General features: G+C 45.5%; 1 protein-coding gene across 1 annotated transcript in view; it reads right to left on the reverse strand.

Moving 5' to 3' along the window:
* The window catches only part of LOC147009555 (serotransferrin-A-like), a 55,353-nt gene extending 36,937 nt beyond the window's left edge, over window positions 1–18,416 (reverse strand). The window contains exons 1-6 of the mRNA XM_085862922.1: window positions 18,260–18,416; window positions 6,695–6,867; window positions 5,941–6,043; window positions 5,581–5,781; window positions 5,311–5,476; window positions 4,049–4,116 (exon numbers count right to left, since the gene is read on the reverse strand). Coding sequence (XP_085719048.1) covers window positions 4,049–4,116; window positions 5,311–5,476; window positions 5,581–5,781; window positions 5,941–6,043; window positions 6,695–6,867; window positions 18,260–18,302 — 754 coding nt within the window. The 5' untranslated portion in view covers window positions 18,303–18,416. The remainder of the gene's footprint in view (window positions 1–4,048; window positions 4,117–5,310; window positions 5,477–5,580; window positions 5,782–5,940; window positions 6,044–6,694; window positions 6,868–18,259) is intronic.
* Between the last annotated feature and the right edge of the window lie 1,201 nt (window positions 18,417–19,617).

A 19,617-nucleotide genomic window follows, 5' to 3' on the forward strand; every position in this document is an offset into this window, starting at 1 on the left:
AAAATTGCTAAACAAAATTGTTAAAATTGCAAAATCCGACACACACCTTCCTCGAGACTCGTACAGGAGTGCCTTACTCTGCTTGAATGGATTGCTTCTTGTTGACTATCAACATTGTGAGCAACAATATTGTAAATGCAGACACCTTGGCTATATCTTGATTGGAGTTTTATCAGGAGGGGGGGAGTGTTACGAGATCATGTTTACGTAACAAAAAAAACCATCATGCTTGCCCTTTATAAACGAAGACGATCATTCACATGTGACATGTGAACAACTTGGGAACATGAATGTGTTTCTCGTGTCGGATCTGCTGATCCAGACAATAACCACTCTGAGATAACAAGTGGTGGAACCTGGTGTGGCAAGGCATAGCTGAGAAGAACATACCACTTGTTAACCACTATTTGAGCAGCAATTTGTAATTTGTCCAGGGTGCTAAAGTTAACTCGCCTACTCTTAGCAAAAGATGATGTGGGGTCTTTATCATCCACCAACAACCGGTGCTGGCAGACATGGGTTACTCCTGTACTTCCAATGGATGGCTCACGCGTTGATGAATCACCCTGTATGCGAAACACCAAGATGACAGTTTATAGTTCGGCTGAGATTTAAACCCAGGCTAGACAGCTAAGAGGTGAGTGCGAGTACATCTAGGGGTCTAGGCTATCCTGCCAGCCTGAAAACAAACAAACACGGGGGTTGATGAACAATATCAGATGTAAAGAAAGCAAAATTCGGTGTTGTACTAACATGTCTAAATTGAAACGATAGCTTCAATCACCTGAAATTCCGCGAGGTTGTTGAGAGACAGAAGCAAGTTTCCCAGATCCTCATTGTTGTTTGTTTTTGAAAATTCAAATCACGGTTCCAATTGTAATCCTTAGTGTTGCGTGCTGTCATTGCTACGTTGTGCTCTTTAACTTCAAACTACATTTACAACACGATGTGGTGATGCCGTGCATTTCCAAAAAGAGCTTGTCCAACACGGCCATCTTTATAACACAAAGTGCCGAGGCTCGTGGAGGAGCGAGAACGTAGAACTGGTCAGGATGTAACTGTAGAAAGAGAGTGGGGGAAACAAACCAACACTGGGAGACAAAATACAGGGAAACTTGGAGAAATAAGGGATGTGGTGTCAAATGAAGGATACGGGAATACGCAGGTGGTGGACAAGATGGATACAGGAGAAAACTCTTAAGAGGGATAAACTGAAAAATTGGAAGGAGGTTGCGTTGGGGAGGGTTAACAGGGGTAGAAAATATAGTTTTTGATGGGGGAATGATCTGAGATGGTGGTGATCAGCTGTCATGAAGAACGGGATTGAAGAGAATGTGCAGGTTGGTTCCACAGGTGGGAAAAGATGGAATGAATTAGTGGAGGTGAGCAGTGATTCTGGATATTAAGAGTTTCACGAGAAGGGGGTTGCTGGTAGACCGCGTGCTTCGTGCAGAAACATGGGCGGACAAAGCACAGAGAGATCAGAGGATGCAAGACCAGAACGGAGGCGGTAGAAGACAGAGAGACCACTGACATGTCTGCAATGTGAACGTGATAGGCCCGTAGACTCAGCTTCAATGCGGGAGATTCCACTGATCTTGAAGGTCCTGGTTTCCACGGCATCACACTGAACAAGATGTGAGACAGGGGCAACAGCCCAGAGAGAGAGAGAGAGAGAGAGAGAGAGAGAGAGAGAGAGAGAGAGAGAGAGAGAGAGAGGTACCTCCTCAAGCTACGGATGAAGGACTTGTCGTTGGATAAGAGTTCAGGAGTGCCAAGGAAGGACTTTGCACAATTGAGGATGCCTAGTCAGTGACTAGCTTTTCAGGGTAACTTTGAAATGTGTGGTTTGCCCAAGAAAGATCAGAGCTGATAATGAGGTCCAAAAGTTAGAGATATTGAACTTCTTCAATGGGATTGTTAAAAAGGTAGATGGAGGGAGGATTGCAGCCAGTCCTTTCGGAGAGAGACAGCGAGCGTGTGAGATTTTTTTTTCAAGATTGAAAGACATATTCCAAGTGTTTGACCAGCGAGTGATTGTATCAAGGTCCGGAGAGAGGGAAGAGTCAGCAGCCTGCCTGTCTGAAGGATGAGGGATGTCACGGCATAGGGTGTAGTCATCAGCAAATGGATAAAGAGGATTTTCCAGAGAGCCAGAGAGATGATTGATGAAGATTATAGGAATAGGACTGGGTCCAGAAACACTGCCTCGGCACACTCCAGCCTTGACAGCCTTTGAACAGGACTCAGACATACTTCTCCACCACAACAGGTCAATGCCCTAAACAATCATCCCCACATTTTGAGGCATAATGGCTTTTCACTTGTTTGTTTTAAATTAAATTAGAGGGATATGGTGTGTTCAACTGGGTTCTGGAAATTATCCTGGCTTCCGGAAACAAATCCCCCAATATAGCTTATTTCACCTCAAGATGAACCCTGAACCTCTGAGACTCCAGTATACTCAATACGAGGCCACCGTACCAACACGAGATGAAAGTCTTTCATGATAACATAATGAACTTGATGGACAATTTTTGTTGCGAAAGTCTGAGAACATACAAATCACAGATATCCTTCACAAGTCTGTCTGTCTGTCTCTCTTTGCTCAGGTGCTTCCATTTCTCTGTTTTAGTACCAGGAAGTTTATTTGAAACAAGTCTAATTGGAATAAATTAATGTGTGGATATAAAATGATGCAATTCTAATTGAAAATAACGTACGAGGTTGTTTTGACCAAACAATCAACTTTCGCTGTAGTGCCCCCTTGACTGAGTTAGGCCATAAGATTATTCATCAGCCGCTGAAGAGAGCAGGTTATGAGATGGAGAAAACAAAGAGGACAACCAATAGCATTGCATGGAGGGCCTTCTTGCCTTTGGGCTGTGTTTTCTCAGTTTGTTTCTTTCCATTCTTACTGTATAATTCATGGACCAGAGTGTGTTTTGTGTGTTTGTGTCGGTGTGTTTGTTTGTCGCGCGACTCCTCCTACAGTTCTGGCCCGATTCCATCCAGACTTGCTACAGAGGATCAGCATGACCCCAATTCGTGTATAGGGGTGTTTTTATCTTTGCTGGTGGTCTTGCAGGGGTGGGGGATGTGTGGGGGAGGAGGGGACGCAGATTCTCTAAGTAAATGTGCGTCGTGTAGCACCGCCTACAGGTGGGCAAGGGTATTACAAGTCTCCATCATTTACAGTGCAGTCAGTATTCCGGTCCCCACATTTTCTAGTGTGGTGAGGTGTTTTGAATTATAAGCAGTGGGTATGTTTTTTCCTTCATACACGTAACTTCATGGGTTATTTATTCGCTTATACAGAGTTGTCAGTTGCCTATACACCGCCCCAACAAAGGTATGCGTCAGAATAACGTGTTGCAAGCTTGGCACAAGGTGGGTACTCTGCTAGTAACTATAAACCGTCATCCTGATGCTTCGCAGTTAAGGCGTTGTCCTTTGTTTGGAATGCTTAGCCAGCTGTCCATCATCATCATCATCATCATCATCCTCATCATCATTGTGTAACATGCTCTATACAGAGCATCTGTTCTGCAGAAGCAGTTTCTTGGCTTGGGTAACAATCCTTTACAGGTCATCACTCCGACACAGGAAATCAAGGTAGGTATTTGTAATTTATTTAGAGTGCCGGTGATAGCTCGGTGTCAGCCTCTGAGTGTCAGCCGATATGGCCAAGTGTCATTGGAATTATCCCAGGTAAATAACCACGACATAATATATATGCACATAAGCAGTACGCATGTTTTTGCTTCACGTACCGAACCCAGGTTATTTTTTTTTATTTTAATTTTCTGGAGCGATTGAGGCAGCAGTCTGTTGCCTATACACCGCCTAGATAAAAGGATGCATCAGAACAACATGTTGCACGCTTTAAACGAGATCGACCGTAGGGCAGGTACTCTGCTTGTATCAATAATAATCCAAACAAGAACAATAGGCTTTCCACCTGTCGGCTTGGAAGCCTCATCAGCAGCATCTTATTGTTACCCCACAGCCGAAGATGCAAACAAGCAAATACAGAGTCAATTCGTACCTGTGGTTCTGGCCAGGACAGTACTGTGCTTTACAAATGCGACCTGACCGACTTCATCCGCCAAACACCTGCAAATCACACGGTATGTCACAAAATGTGAAAAGTTTGAATGCAAGATGATTTGTATAAAGTTTGTATAAAGCAAAAATGTTATTTCATTTGAAAGAATGTTCTTTTTTTTTAATTTAATGGCAGAAGATTAATTTCAGGAGTTCATTACTTCATTACATTCAACAAGATCAGCAGGACGTATGGACCAGAATGATGTTGAAGGAGAAGTAAGACATGGGGGTTTGGGGGTGATGGTCATGATATTGGATGGGCTTGTGCATGTCATCAATCATACTTGTGTGGTTCATGTCCGATTGTTTGAAATGCTGAAAAATAAAATAACAAGCTCAAATGAGCGAAGATCATCCTCCTCTTAATGATGACGTCATAAAAACGAATATGACGTCATTGTGATGTATCAGGTTTGCAATAAATTATAATCTGTGCTAATGCCCGGTTTTATTCCCGCAAACAAAATTCAAACAGCTTGCCTAGTTTCGGAGATAATGGTCCAGGCGATTTCCATAATAGCGGCGATATTATGCCGTCAACTTTTTTTCGAGGAAGAATTTCCAAAATAGGACATGGTTACTGCCTGCACGTGGGCTTTCTGCATATACGTGGCAAGTTTCACGAAGATCCGATGAAAACTCTGGGTTGTGAAACAAAAAATGTCAAAAAATAGGAATGACGTCATAAAAATTGATATGACGTCATAGTGATGTATCATATGTGCGGTAATTCATCTCTGCTAATGCCCCGTTCGATTCCTGCAAACAGAATTCAAAAAACTTGTCTAGTTCCGGAGATAATTTTTTAGGCGATTTTCCATTAGCGGAGATATTTTGACGTCATAACTTTTTTTCTAGGAGGAATTTTCAAAATCGGAGATGGTTACTGTCTGCGCAGAGAATTTTTACATATATACGCCAAGTTTCAGGTAGTTTCGATGAAAACTGTAGGCTGTGAAACAAAAAAGTCCACAAGAAGAAGATGAAGAACAACAACGTGAGTAAGACTTCGAGATCCTCCACGAGGATCTAAAAAGTGCTCTATGAAGAATAAACTGAATTTAGTTGAGCTAGTACAAAAAACAAAAAACAGATAAGGGATTAGGGTTGGGGTTAGACCATAGAAACATTCAGAAACTTTCAATCAAATGTTGTGAAGTGCTGTGTGATAGCATCGGAATCATCTTCCCGAATCCTCACTTGAAAGCACCAGCAAGGTTGAAGTATGGCTCTCTTGTGCTCGTGGAGCAGTGGTGATTTCCTGTCCCCTTGCACAAACTGCATAGCTTGTTGCTGCTCTGCTGATCTAAAGCAGTCATGGTTTTCGCTCCCGGTGCACAACTCCCAGAGAAGAACCTGCTTACAGCTTCCCCACCGATCGAAACCTTTACATATGGCAACCCAAATGTGTCGTTATCAAATTCAGAACAAACATGGACACATAAAAGGCAGGACAAGCGGCATGCTGACCTTTCTCCACACGACCTTCAGTGGGACCACTCCATTTCAGAAAACCCAGTTGCAAGAGAGCACCAATGGGAAGGTCCCAACCGATAGTTTTCCCCACTCCAGGGTGGCAGGACTTCTTTCCTCGAAGAGACTTCAAATTGAACGAGGTCGTCGTTTTTGCCACTGAAACGGCGTATGAGCAGGAGCTATGGTCTTGTTGGTCTGGATTGAAATTGGGAGTGGTGAGAATCGCAAGAAGTAACGGTAATCGGCTACATCGGCTTCTAGTGCTCCTACCACCAAAATAATGAAGTGGTTAATCCATGAAAGCATTGAGGCTGACAGTGATGCACACATTCGGGTCCAAGGAGGTATACTGACTTTTTCCATCATATTCGCCGGCGATGGGTGTCAGCTTGTGGGGATGACGTCCTGCTAAGTAAATGTCTTCCGAGCCCAAAGTGACGGCGTCCGCCTTCTTGTCCTGTTGCAATCAGATGTGGTCGTCATTTTATAAGGAACATGCAGTGCATGCATTTTAATTAAATTAATGAAAATACCACTTCTTGTCGACAGTTCCATTTCAATGAAAGAAGTTTCAACTCAATATAACAAAGTGAAATGCGTGATCGTTTTAAGATCAAAATCAGACGAGCCAAGGGTGTTTCATAAAAAAAAATATAACATCACGCAACCCCTATTAAGGTGATGTGAAATTTATATTTTTAACAAATTTTTCTTTCTCTTGCAGATTTGTAAGAAGCATCGTTTGGAGGAAAAATTGCAAACACCAAAGAGTCATCCTGTTAATTTTGAAGATGGCATGGACAAGTGTACCAAGGATCCCTTTATCATTCCCTGTTAGCTGGTACTCATTTTGCCAACCTCGGAAGGATGACAGGCCAATTTTAACCCCATGACAGGGGCTCAACCTCAAGACCCTAAGATCTTAAACCAGCCACCTTTATCGCTAAACCAACACCAGGCTTCATGATTAAAGAGATTAGGACAAATGGAGTCCAACCGCTGCTCCAATGCATTTCCTACAATCTGACGTGACATACGACAGTTGAGGCACATCCTCAGTCTCATGGCCCACAACCTTGCTCTGCTTTTGATTCTACACCCTGCTTACCTTGATGGCTTTGATACAGTCAAGTATGCCATTGAGCTGCACACAGTTGAGTTGGATGCGAGTGTGTAATCTCAGCGCCTGACCCAGTTGAACACACCAGGCCTTCTCTGGCTGGGATGTAACACACCATCGAAGTGCCACTGTTTTGTCTCCATCACTGACCGCTTGTGCCGCTAACATGACAACAACGGCACATGGGAAAGATAATCACCAGGTTGTCCACATTTTCCTTCGAGCTACTGCCGATACAGACTTCAAGATGGAATGGAGCAAGTGGCTATCTCTTTGTTGTGTTTAAATCACAGTGTAAAAGTGATGGGGGTGGGGACGAGGGCAGCTCTAAGTTGAGAAAATGAAAAATACAAAAGAGAAGAGAGGATGATTAGAGGAGTGAGAAGAGAAGGGAAAGAGGTTTTAAGGAAATGGGCACAGCAATGAATTCAAAGGTTTGGCCTTACCATAAAATCAACCTATGACTGTGATCATTTACGATGACCATTTACGTATAGTATTCCTTCAACCTATGACTGTGATCAGCTTATTCTGACACGATGGTGCACAAGTAGAGCAATAGTCTCTAAGCTATCTTGTGTGGGTTTGATTCCTAACCCGACTTTAAGCTTCGGTGGGTGCTTCGCAGGCAGGGCGTCACCTTCTCTCGAATGGACGTCGAACCGGCATCCCATCTACCGGCATTAGCTGGTGGACATTAAAGAACCCACGGTGTCCTTCTCGAAGAGGAGGTGAGTTATCGCCAGGTCCCCCCCCCAAATACCCTACAGTCGAACGTCAGGCCTGGCTAGTGTGGAAGAAAATAATTATATAAATGTACTCTAAATTATAATTGTTGCTGGTCTTTTATAAATGTAATTTTTATGCTATAAGTCGAATTGGCTGTCAGTGATGTTTTTCCTTAAGCCAAGAGTCTTTGACCTAAATGTTGATAAAAGGAATGTCTTGCTATGGAACAAAGTGACCTTTCTGATAACACCAACTTTGTTATGATTACATCATTTGCTTTTCACCTAGAAGACACGTATTGCAGTTAGAGTTCTTTGTTTAAGGTTTAACAGCCCACTCCACTATCCCATGAAAGCATTATAAATACCAGAAATTGTAATCTTGTTTTAGTGCAAATCATTGAAGATGTCTCACCATCTCGGTGGCTTGTGCTCCTTGGTACTAGCCAAGTACCAAGTATAATAAAACTCTCTGATGTGATGTACTTTCACGTTGTGGCAAGTGAATTAATCGGTGTCTTTCATTTGAATAACAGGATTTACGGTTGAATCGAGTCGGTTAATTAAAAGTAATAAAACAAATAAAACGTTAAGAAATAAATTCCACAACGCTAGCAAGTTCGTGAAAGATTTTGACCAAAAGTTTTCCCCAGCTGAGATAGTTGGAGATAAATTGGAGTCGTGTCCTAGTAGTAATGGTAGTAGATGACTTATACCTCATCAATCAGAACTACATCTTTCCGACTTTCTTCCTTTGCAAATACAAAAGTTGCTTTGAACATTCTGCTTCTCTTTCATGAACCCCGGGTGACATCATGATAGCTTGTGTCCACCAGATAACATTTCCTGATTGTGTGGAAACTTGCAAGTACAGCACAGGTCACTAACCTCGTTAGCATGTTTGCACTGCAAATTGCAATGCCATGCACTCTGTACAGGGTGAGTCACAAAAATGTACCCGATTTGATAAAAATTTATATTAAAAAGATACCGGTATGTATAAATGTCAAAAAAATAAAGTTAATTAGGTAAGGAGAGCATTCAAATTGTTTGCAGCAAATGTATTTTGACATTTCTATTTATTTATTTATTTATTTTGCAGGTGGACGGTTGGCGCAAACAGCCTAGGAGCGAATCTTCAGTGTCGAGAAGAATGTCGAACTGAGATCAGTGATGGGAGCGCAGATTGCGCTCAGAAGACTCATTCCCTCGACGCAATGCACCAACCTCGAAGCCGACATGGCTAAAGCAGCCCAATTTGTTGAGTTATCTATCTCCACCCCCAAAATAATGGGATCATGGGATTTATGGTCCATATGTTCTTGAAGATCAGGGTATGAAGGAAGGGGTGGCTGTGAATGCAGAATGTCAAGTACCCATGTTGAACACATTTTGATGGAGTCTGATGATGGAGCAACTGTATGTACTGCTCACTTGTCCATGCAATGGGTCAATAACCACTTTCCTGGAAGATTATATCCCACCAATCTAGATTTCCTTGGCCTCCAAGATCTCCTGACCTCTCGGCTTTAAATTTCTTCCTGTGGGGATTTGTTAAGAAAAAAATTTTCAAAGATAATCTAATGAACATTCCAATTCAAATCCATTGGGTCCGTACTCTGTACAGAGCATTGGTGCTGCCAAAGCAGTCTCCTTGGCTATTGGGCACAATCCTGGACAGGTCACCATTCCACTGTAGGATACTTAAATGGCTCAATCATCCCAGCAAGCTGGTATTCATTTTACCAACCCTAGAAGGATGACAGGCTGCATCAACCCCATTGAGACATACTCTATGCAGAGCATTGGTGCTGCCTCAGCAGTCTCCTAGGCTATTGGGCACAATCCTGGACAGGTCACCACTCTAACACAGGATACTCAAATGGCTTTGAATGACTCAATCTTCCCAGCAATCTGGTTGGTACCCATTTTGCTGACCTCAGAAGGATGACAGCTGAGTCAACCCCACCTGGTATTAATTCAATGACCAAGCAGGATTTGAACTCAGGACTTGAGGATCCCAAGCCCACCACCCTATCTATTTTGTGTACAAAGTGTAGAATGTGCATAACGATTCATTTTTGCTCCAGGCAACAAACTTCTTCAGCAATCTGAAGGTCGGTGGTCTCTTTGTCTTCTACAGTCTACTTTCTGGTCTTGCACCACCTGCTCTTTCAGTGCTTTATCACCAACCCCGACCACCGCCTCCACCCCTCCCAGGGCAAGGTGCACACGGTCCACCATCAACCCCCTTCTGATGAAATTCCCATAATCCAGGATCATTGCTCACCTCCACTCATTTGTTCCTCTTTTTCTCACCTATGGAACCAACTTCCACATTCTCTTCAATCTCACCCTTCCCTCCATGTCTTCAAGACAGCTGTTCCTCATATCACCCCCATCCCAACCCATGATCTTTTAGAACCTCCTTTTATAGCAAACCAGCCAGTGTAACCTTTGCCAAGAAACTGCTTCAGCAGCACGAACACTCTGGAAAAAGAGTATGTTACATTACATATAGAGGTAGTGGACAAAAAAAAAAATCGAAACACCTGGGTAAATGAGGGACACGAAGCAACGGCTTCCGCACAGGTGTGGTCGATGTGTGAAATAGGCACATAATATCCCAGCTTGCTTAGGATCATATATAAAAATGCTGCACAGGCCTGGTTGCCTCTAATTATGACGAGCATGGCTGCAGAGGAAAAACCTCAGTGATGAGTTTTGGCCTTTTTTTTAGCAGCTTGTTGGCCTTGCTGTGTTGGTTCTGCATGCTTTATTCCCCCTCCCCCCCCAATCTCCTCTATTTGTTTACCTCATACTTTTTGTCTTGTTAGTCCTGCATTTTCATTTGTCTTTCCCTTCCCCCTCTCCCCTTTTCTCCCTCTTTCCTGGTGTTGCCCCACCCTCCCCAGGACCCCAGAATGGCGAGCAGGTACCATAACTGCTTCCGGTTCATGGTTTCAAAGGAAGGAGCCGTGCCAACAAGTGAGGTATTTGGTCGGACGGTATTGTTGGGCATGCTGGAGTTCAAGGCTGAGGATTTTTATTGCTTCATCTCCTTGGCCTGTAGATTCAATGTCTCCTTCCAGACCCCTGGAAAGCTTGCCGAGTTCTGGGTGCAGTGGACTGCCACCTGGTCAGTTGGTTCTCTGGTTGATTGGGCGGTAGAGGGTCTCCCTAACCATGACAGGAAAATTTTGGTTGTCTAGAGATGTTGATGTGAAGACCCCACCATGGTTTATCTGAAATGGTTTGGGTATATGGACTGGGGCACAGCAATATCGAGTCAAGTTCCAGGTTATGGAGGATGACACTGTCACCCATATCCCTCATGGGATAGTTATTGGGATAGACCGTGAGCATGCGTTTTTCACGAGGCAGCCAAAAGTATGCCACATGTGCGGTCAACTGGACCACCATGGTGATGCCTGCAAAGAACAGTTTTGCTTGCAGTGTTGGCCAGTTGGGACATTCGAGGGAGCAAAGCACCACACAGGAGTGGTGCAACCTCTGTGGTGTGCCGGGGCACACCTTCCATTTCTGCCCGCAGAGCTACGCTGGCAGGGTGCTTGAGGTGGAAGAGGAGAGAGGGGAGGAGAGCAGGGAGGCCGCAATCCCTCCGCCCCAAGCAACGCAGGACCTGGATGTGGTTATGTCGAGTGCCGGGCCCACTGAGGTGGGAGGGGAGAACACGGCAGAATGATGGTTGCTTCAAGGGTGGGGTCAGAGGGAACAACCTCCATCCAAGAGATCCTGCTGCTGGCAGTTGAAAACGATGTCTCCTCCTCTGAGGACGTGGGGATAGGCATGGGAGAGTGGACATTGAACAATTACCGGAGGAGGGGGCACGAGGGTAGAAGACTGCCTCCTCTGGGCGAGGCCCCACATGGTATCTATTGACAATGGACAAACATGAAGAAGCTTATGGGTTGTAGAGCCCCCCCCCCCCCGAGCATTTTTTTTGTCCCACTGATTGGCTCCACAGGTTAGCCAGCATTACACTATCTGTCTGCTCGGCAATGATATGAATGCGTGCTGAGGGCGTGGGCCTGAGCTCAGGTAGTGGTACCAACGAGTAGGTAACGCGGCTTTGGAAACGAGGACCCTGCTTAGTTGAATTGCTTTTGCCAGCGTCCGCAGTTGCTCAACAACCTCGTTGATTGCCCTTCATATCCAAAGAAAGCTCTTCACATGAAACACGTGAATCACTTGGTAAATTTGTTGATAGTGCACAAACTGCTGCCCAGACAGTAACCATACTCTGATATGGCAAGCGGTGTAACCTGCCTGGTATCAAAGAACCTCCAGGAAGACCAGAGCTCTTGCTCACCACAGTCCAAGCAGGAATTTTAAATTTGTTCGGGGTACCGGCGATGACTCACTTATTCTGACATCCATTAACTATTGTGAGCAAATAGGATGTCGAGTTTAACGTCCATCTGACTGATCTGCAGGCAGTACATAGAATGATGTACTGGCCTGCCTGTGAAACACCAGCATGACAGTTTATGTCAAGATTAAAACCCAGGTGAGACAGCTGAGATGTGAGTATTCTTTCCACCCTGGTTGCCATCATAATTTCCCAAAATGAATTTAAATTATAGAATTCCAAACATAAATTGTGTTGAAAATGTTTAATGAATTTAACAGGATTGAATAGCATGGATTAAGCCCACGTTCATTTTTTTTGGCTGGAATCTGATTACTTGCGGCTATCTCTTTATCATTTCCCCAACATCATATTGTTACGGTGCCGGTGCGTCGGCCGCGAGCCAGCCGCTCCGACGGTGCCGCAAGTCGAGTCGGCCCGACCGATCGCCCGGAATATAGATTGCCGCCCGGATAACTCTGAGGCCGGTGAGTCCTTGTGCAAGAACCAAAATACGCCAATGGGCAGACCACGTGGGGTAGGGTCGATTGCCAATCTTCAATTTACCTAAATACCCACGTGATCCAACTACCGGGGTATTCCACCCTCGACGGAACTCGTACGGAACAAGCCCCTTAAGCAAGCCTGTCCCATGCATGATTCTGAGCGGCTTAATCGCCAAGAACCGTCGGTCCGAATGTCCCCCTTTTACAGCACACAAACGGCTCTCTAACTCCCAACACACGAAATGCTCAGTCAATGAAAGAATCGACGCGACGAGCTGAAAACATTTAACAATTGGGGTATTTATTAATAAAAATGGGGAACTAGGGAAGCACGTAAGAGCAGAACTATTCCGACTATACGAAATGCAATACAATCATTTACAACACACAAAAGCACTTAACAGTTTCCTACTTATTAGACGGGCCCACGGACACACGTACGCACACACACACACCCCCAATAAATGGTGGCTGAGGCCTTCAATAACGGACTCCAGCTCGGAGGGACAGATGAGCTGAAACCCAGAACCTATCTCGAACCTCTCCACCTCGTGTGGTCTTCAAGCTGTTCAGACCCAGGCTCCAGCGAGAGCGAGCTGGATCCAATCGCCGTGAGCCGTGTTCCTTCCCAAGCTCCTGCGAATCCTCTCGCACTTCTGAACACGTGCTGGTGAGACGAGGCGCCGATCCTTCCCGTCGATGCATCGCTATCTCGAAGAACCAACTCCAAGAGGAGGCCGATGAGTCGCACCAAGCCAGGAACCAAGCGGAGAACAAAGAGCTCCACAAACCAAGAAGAGCCAGCAGAGCAACCAGCTCAACTCTCTTCCGATGAACAAAGCCTCTCACAACACGAACCAAGAACTCCGAGCCGCGCAACCAGATCAACTCTCTTCCGATGAACAAAGCCGACTCTCTTTGACGAACTAAGCCAGAGCCCAAAAAGCGAACCGAGCCAGAGCCCAAAGGCCTGCTAAAAGCCAAGCCGAAGCAAAAAAGCTCACTAAAAGCCAAGCCAAAGCAGAAAGCCTTCAAAAAAGCCTCGACCCTAACCCAAGCCAAGCAGAAGCCGAAGCTCTACTGAAAAGCCCGCCCGAGCAAAGCAGAGTATCCCTTTTTTTAATTCCTATCTGCCCCCTCCCCCGCTCCCGGCGTGACTCATGCCCTCGTGATCCATCCCCCGCTCAATCACAGGTGGGAGGAAGTTGTTGACATCATGAATCATGGGATGGGAGGGCTCTTCTTCCTCTTTGCAGAAGAGGGGGAGGGGCATCTCCATTGTGTTATGATCACTCCCGAACTACGAAATTGAATCGCAGCACACTTAATCGATTTCTGCCCATTAAACAATGGAAGGTGAGCTATCTAGGGAACAAGCACTTATCGACATAACTGACTAAAGGAACCTGAATGTTGTGTGCAATCGAATTCCCAAATTCGTAACAATATGTACAAAGAGCTCCGTCTTTATCCCTGTGTGTCGTATGAGGCGACCAGGGTTGCGTCAGGAAGGGCATCCGGCATAAAAACCTATGACAAATCATTATGCGGAAAATAAAATGGATTTCCATACCGGATCGGTCGAGGCCCGGTTTACCAACGACCACCACCGGTACCGTTGGTCAGCAGGGTACCAGTGGAAATTGTGCTCCTGCTGGGCGAAGGAGGAGAAGGAGACAGGGAAGGTGGGCCAGAGGCAGTGGGAGAGGGGGAAGGGTAGAAGTGTGGAGGTGAGAGTTGGAACTCTGAATGTTGGGACGATGACTGGCAAAGGGCGAGAGTTGGCTGATATGATGGAGAGAAGAAAGGTGGACATACTGTGTGTAGAAGAGACCAAGTGGATGGGGAGTAAGGCTAGGAGCATTGGAGGTGGTTTCAAACTGTTCTACCATGGTGTGGATGGGAGGAGAAATGGTGTCGGGGTAATCCTGAAGGAGGATTATGTCAAGAGGGTATTGGAGGTGAGGAGAGTGTCGGACCGAGTGATGAGTGTGAAGTTGAAAATTGAAGGGGTGATGATGAATGTCATCAATGCATATACCTTGCATATGGGGTGTGAGATGGAGTATAAAGAAGATTTCTGGAGTGAGTTAGATGAAGTGGTGGAGAGTGTATCCAAGGATGAAAGAGTGGTGATTGGAGCAGATTTCAATGGGTATGTTGGGGAAGGGAATAAAGAGGATGAGGAGGTGATGGGGAGGTACGGTCTCAACAAGAGAAATGTGGAAGGGCAAATGGTGGTAGAGTTTGCAAAAAGAATGGAAATGGCAGTGGTAAATACGTATTTCAAGAAGAAGGAGGAACACAAGGTGACATACAAGAGTGGAGGAAAGTGCACACAGGTGGATTACATCTTAATGCAACCTGAAAGAGATTAGAGACTGTAAGGTTGTGGCAGGGGAGAGTGTAGCTCGACAGCATCGATTGGTGGTCTGTAGGATGATATTGGAGGTGAGGTTGAGGAAGAGAGTGAGGGCTGAACCAAGGGCCAGATGGTGGAAGCTGAAGGAGAAAGACTGTTGTGTGGAATTTAGGGAGGAGGTGAGACAAGCGTTAGATGGTGGTAAAGATGGTTGGGATGATTGGGCAACGACAGCAGAAGTTGTGAGGGAGATAGCTCGGAAGGTACTTGGTGTGACATCTGGACAGAGGAAGGAAGATAAGCAGACTTGGTGGTGGAATGAGGAAGTACAGGAAAGTATGAGGAAGAAGGGGTTGGTGAAAAAGAAGTGGGATAGTCAGAGATGAAGAAAGTAGGCAGGAGTACAAGGAGTGGTGGCGCAAGGCAAAGAGAGAGGTGGCAAAGGCCAAGGAAAAGGCATATGATGTATGAGAAGTTGGATACAAAAGAAGGGGAAAAGGATTTATACCGATTGGCAAGACAGAGGGACCGAGCTGGGAAGGATGTGCTGCAGCTTAGGGTGATGAAGGACGTAAATGGGAATGTGCTGACGAGCGAGGAGAGTGTATTGAGAAGGTGGATGGAGTACTTTGATGAGCTGATGAATGAAAAAAATGAGAGAGAGAGAGAAAGAGAAAGAAAGAGAGAGAGAAAGAGAAAGAAAGAGAGAGAGAAAGAGAAAGAAAGAGAGAGAGAAAGAGAAAGAAAGAGAGAGAGAAAGAGAAAGAAAGAGAGAGAGAAAGAGAAAGAGAGAAAGAGAGAAAGAGAGAGAGAGAGAGAAAGAGAGAGAGAGAGAGAGAGAGAGAGAGAGAGAGAGAGAGAGAGAGAGAGAGAGAGAGAGAGAGAGAAAGAGAAAGAGAAAGAGAAAGAGAAAGAGAGAGAGGTGGAGATAGTGAATCTGGAAGTGGGGTGGATCAGTAAGGATGAAGTGAGGACTGCTATGAAGAAGATGAAGAGTGGAAAGGCGGTTTGGCCCAGATGACATACCAGTGGAGGCATGGAAGTGCTTCGGAGAGATGGCAGTGGGGTTGTTAACCAGATTGTTTAATAAAGTCTTGGAAAGTGAGAGGATGCCGGAGGAGTGGAGATTAAGTGTACTGGTTCCAATTTTCAAAAATAAGGGTGATGTGCAGAGCTGTGGTAATTACAGAGGGATAAAGTTGTTAAGTCACACCATGAAGTTGTGGGAAAGAGTAGTGGAAGCTCGGTTGAGAGGAGAGGTTATGATTTGTGAGCAGCAATATGGGTTTATGCCAGGAAAGAGCACCACTGATGCGATGTTTGCTTTGAGAATGTTGATGGAGAAGTATAGGGAAGGCCAGAAGGAGTTACATTGTGTGTTTGTGGATTTAGAGAAAGCTTATGAGAGGGTGCCAAGAGAGGAGTTGTGGTGTTGTATGAGGAAGTCGGGAGTGGTGGAGAAGTATGTGAGGATCGTGCAGGATATGTATGAGGACAGTGTGACAGCGGTGAGGAATGACGGACCGGTTTAAGGTAAAAGTGGGATTGCACCAAGGATCGACTCTGAGCCCTTTCCTGTTTGCAATGGTGATGGACAGGTTGATGGACGAGATCAGACTGGAGTCTCCATGGACTATGATGTTCGCGGATGACATCATGATCTGTAGGGAGAGTAGGGAGCAGGTTGAGGCGAGCCTCGAGAGGTGGAGGTACGCACTAAAGAGAAGGGGAATGATAGTCAGTTGTAAGACGGAGTACATGTGCGTAAATGAGAGGGAGGGTGGTGGTATGGTGCGGTTGCAAGGAGTTGAGGTGGGGAAGGTGGATGGGTTTAAATACTTTGGATCAACTGTCCAAAGTAACGGAGAGTGCGGGAGAGAAGTGAAAAAGAGAGTGCAGGTAGGATGGAGTGGGTGGAGAAGAGTTGCAGGAGTGATTTGTGACAGAAGGGTAGCTGCAAGAGTGAAGGGGAAAGACGGTAGTGAGACCATACAAGACGGTAGTGAGACCAGCTATGTTGTATGGTTTGGAGGCGGTGGCGCTGACAAAAAGACAGGAAGCGGAGCTGGAGGTGGCAGAGTTAAAGATGCTGCGATTCTCGTTCGGAGTGATGAGGATGGACAGGATAAGGAATGAGTTTATTAGAGGGACAGCGCAGGTAGGACAGTTTGGAGACAAAGTGAGAGGCGAGATTGAGATGGTTTGGACATGTGCACAGGAGGGAAGCGGGGTATATCGGGAGAAGGATGTTGATGATGGAGCCGCCAGGCAGGAGGAGAAGAGGAAGGCCAAAGAAAAGGTTCATGGATGCGGTGAGGGCGGACATGCGGGTGGTTGGAGTGTCAATATAAGATGTGGAGGATAGAGCGAAATGGAGACGGATCATCTGCTGTGGCAACCCCGAACGGGAACAGCCGAAAGAAGAAGAAGAGAATAGCATGGATTAAAACAGATTTAACAGAAAATGTAGAATGGATTCTCTCTTCGGCAAGCCATGTTTCAAAGTTGGCCTCCAAAGCCAGGTGCCGGCTGAGCTTCCTCCGTCGTGCAAAGTCCTTCCTTGGCACACCTGAGCTCCTATACACCGACAGGGCCTTCGTCCACAGCTTCATGGAGTACTGCTCTCCCCTTTGGGCTGACTCCCCTGCCTCACATCTTGCTGAGCTTGACGCTGGGGAAGCCAAGACCTTCAAGATCATTGAAATCTCTTGCGATGAAGCCGAGTCTATGGGCCTATCACTTTGCCATTGGTCGGTGGTTGATGGTCTCTGGGTCTTCTTCTGCCTCATTTCTGATCTTTTACCCTCTGCGTTTTGTCACCCCCCCCCCCCCAAGTATTTGCAGGATGCACACAGTCCACCAGCAACCCTCTCCTCATGAAATTACCTAAATCCAGAATCTCACTGCTCACCTCCACTCATTTATTCCTCTTTTTTTCTCACCTGTGAAACCACCTTCCACACTCTCCTTAATCTCATTTTTCTCTCCCCGTCTTTAAGTCAGCCGTTCATCACCATCTCCAGTCATCGCCCATCCAAAACCATGATTTTTTTCTACACCCGTTAAAGCACTCCCACCACTCCCAAAATTTTACTTATGTAACCTTTGCGTTGCCCCCAAACCCTCATCGTTACCTGTATCCCTCGTTTGTCCATCTCCATCTGTGTTTCGCCTTTCCCCTGCTGTTCCCTTCGTTATGCCGTTTCCTGGTCTATGTGTCCAAGCTCTTCCATGAGCCTAGACCATGTATAAAAAATTAAAAAGCAGCCCTTTTGATTTAAAATAGGAATTACAAGCAGCCTCAAAATGATATATTCATAGAAGACAAATCCATTCCCCGCATGAAGCAGAAAAGCACAAAAGTCTACTTTTGTAAAATAAAGAAAAAACTTCCATGTAAGGGTGATGGAACAGTATGGTCTATTCTGATTAGATAATAACAAAGCTTAAAATGTGGTCTTCACCTTCCTCCGCAAGCTCCACTCCACCATCCTCGATCTTCCCGAAATCTCATTTTCTGATTCACACAACAGCAATAGTGGAACACTTCCCGAAAAGAGCTTATGAGATGATGTTAACGCTTACCTGCAAAAGCTATAAAGAACAGAAGAGACTTTCCATTCGCCATTCAGACTCGGCGAGTTCTTTGTGATAATCGCTTGCGGAGATTTCTTCCTCTGGACAAAATCCTCCCTCCCAACAGTGTTCTCTATGTTGGGCCTTTTAATCAATCACCCCACAGCTGATAAGGAAGGATAAGCAGAACATGGTCATTGTCTTTCATTGTGGCTGATCTCACATGTTTTTAGATGTGTCTATGCGACACGTTTAAGCACAAAAGCTCAATATCAAATTGCAGATTGAGTATTGGAAAGTACTAAACCTTTGCCAGTTTCACAAACATTACACTTTCCCCCATTTATAGTTAAGAGTGGACATTTTCAAAATACTAACATTTAATCTTCATGTGTTTAAGCGAACAGCCTTGATCTCTTCAAACCGTCGTGCAGTGGCAAAGTATAGAAAGGCGCTCGGAAGAGTGCATACCTCCGCCAGGCTGAACAGTTTTCGTTTAGTATCGCACTGAGAGGCCGTGTTTGGATTCGGACCTCCAAAATCGAATCAGCTTGTTCTTGTCACCTAACCAACTCATCCACCAAGTTTTGGAATAATCCTTCAACATCTTTTTCAAATATCATGCTATACATAGTTTTTGGCCTTCTTGCCACCCTACCGTTGAGGCCAGACTTGTGCAGTGCTTGGGATATTGTTGTCACATGGACACAGTGACCAGTCTTTACCATAAAGGCATGTAGCTCTTTAAAAGTTGCTACTGGCCTACTGGTGGCCTCTCTCATCAGTTTCCTCCTTGCTTGGTCTTCCAGTTTGTTGGGATGGCCTGATCTAGGCAGGGTCTTGGTGGTACCATACGCCTTCCACTTCTTAATGATTGTCTTGACTGTGCTCCAAGGGATATTCAAGGCCTTTGAAATATTTTGATACCCATCCCCTGATCTGTGCCTTTCCATATCTTTGTCCCAGAGGTCTTTTTAAAACTCCTTGGGTCTCATGGTTGAGTCTTTGCTGTGAAATGCACTACCCAGCAGAGGAAACCTACAGGGATAACAGATTTTATTCTGAAATAATCTGAATCGCTACAATTTAACACAGGTGGAGGCCATTGAAGTTGGTGTTATTTTGAAGGTGATTGGTTACACCTGAGCTAATTTACATTTTTTTTATTGCAAGGGGGTGGGGGGGTGGACACGTATTGTTGCGGGGCCGGGACATCGGCCGCGGCACGACCGCCAGACGGAGCCGCAAGTCGGCTTGGCTCGATCGCCCGGAATTCAGATCGTACTGTTCGGAAAAGTCCGAAGAGCATGGGTCCCTTTTGGACCGTGAAAGGTCAATGCTTCCACCACGTGGTACAGGGTTATTTG

This window comes from Eptatretus burgeri, chromosome 17 (assembly GCF_056783735.1).
Source record: "Eptatretus burgeri isolate ZD-2024b chromosome 17, Ebu_testis_v1, whole genome shotgun sequence".
NCBI classification, from domain to species: domain Eukaryota; kingdom Metazoa; phylum Chordata; class Myxini; order Myxiniformes; family Myxinidae; genus Eptatretus; species Eptatretus burgeri.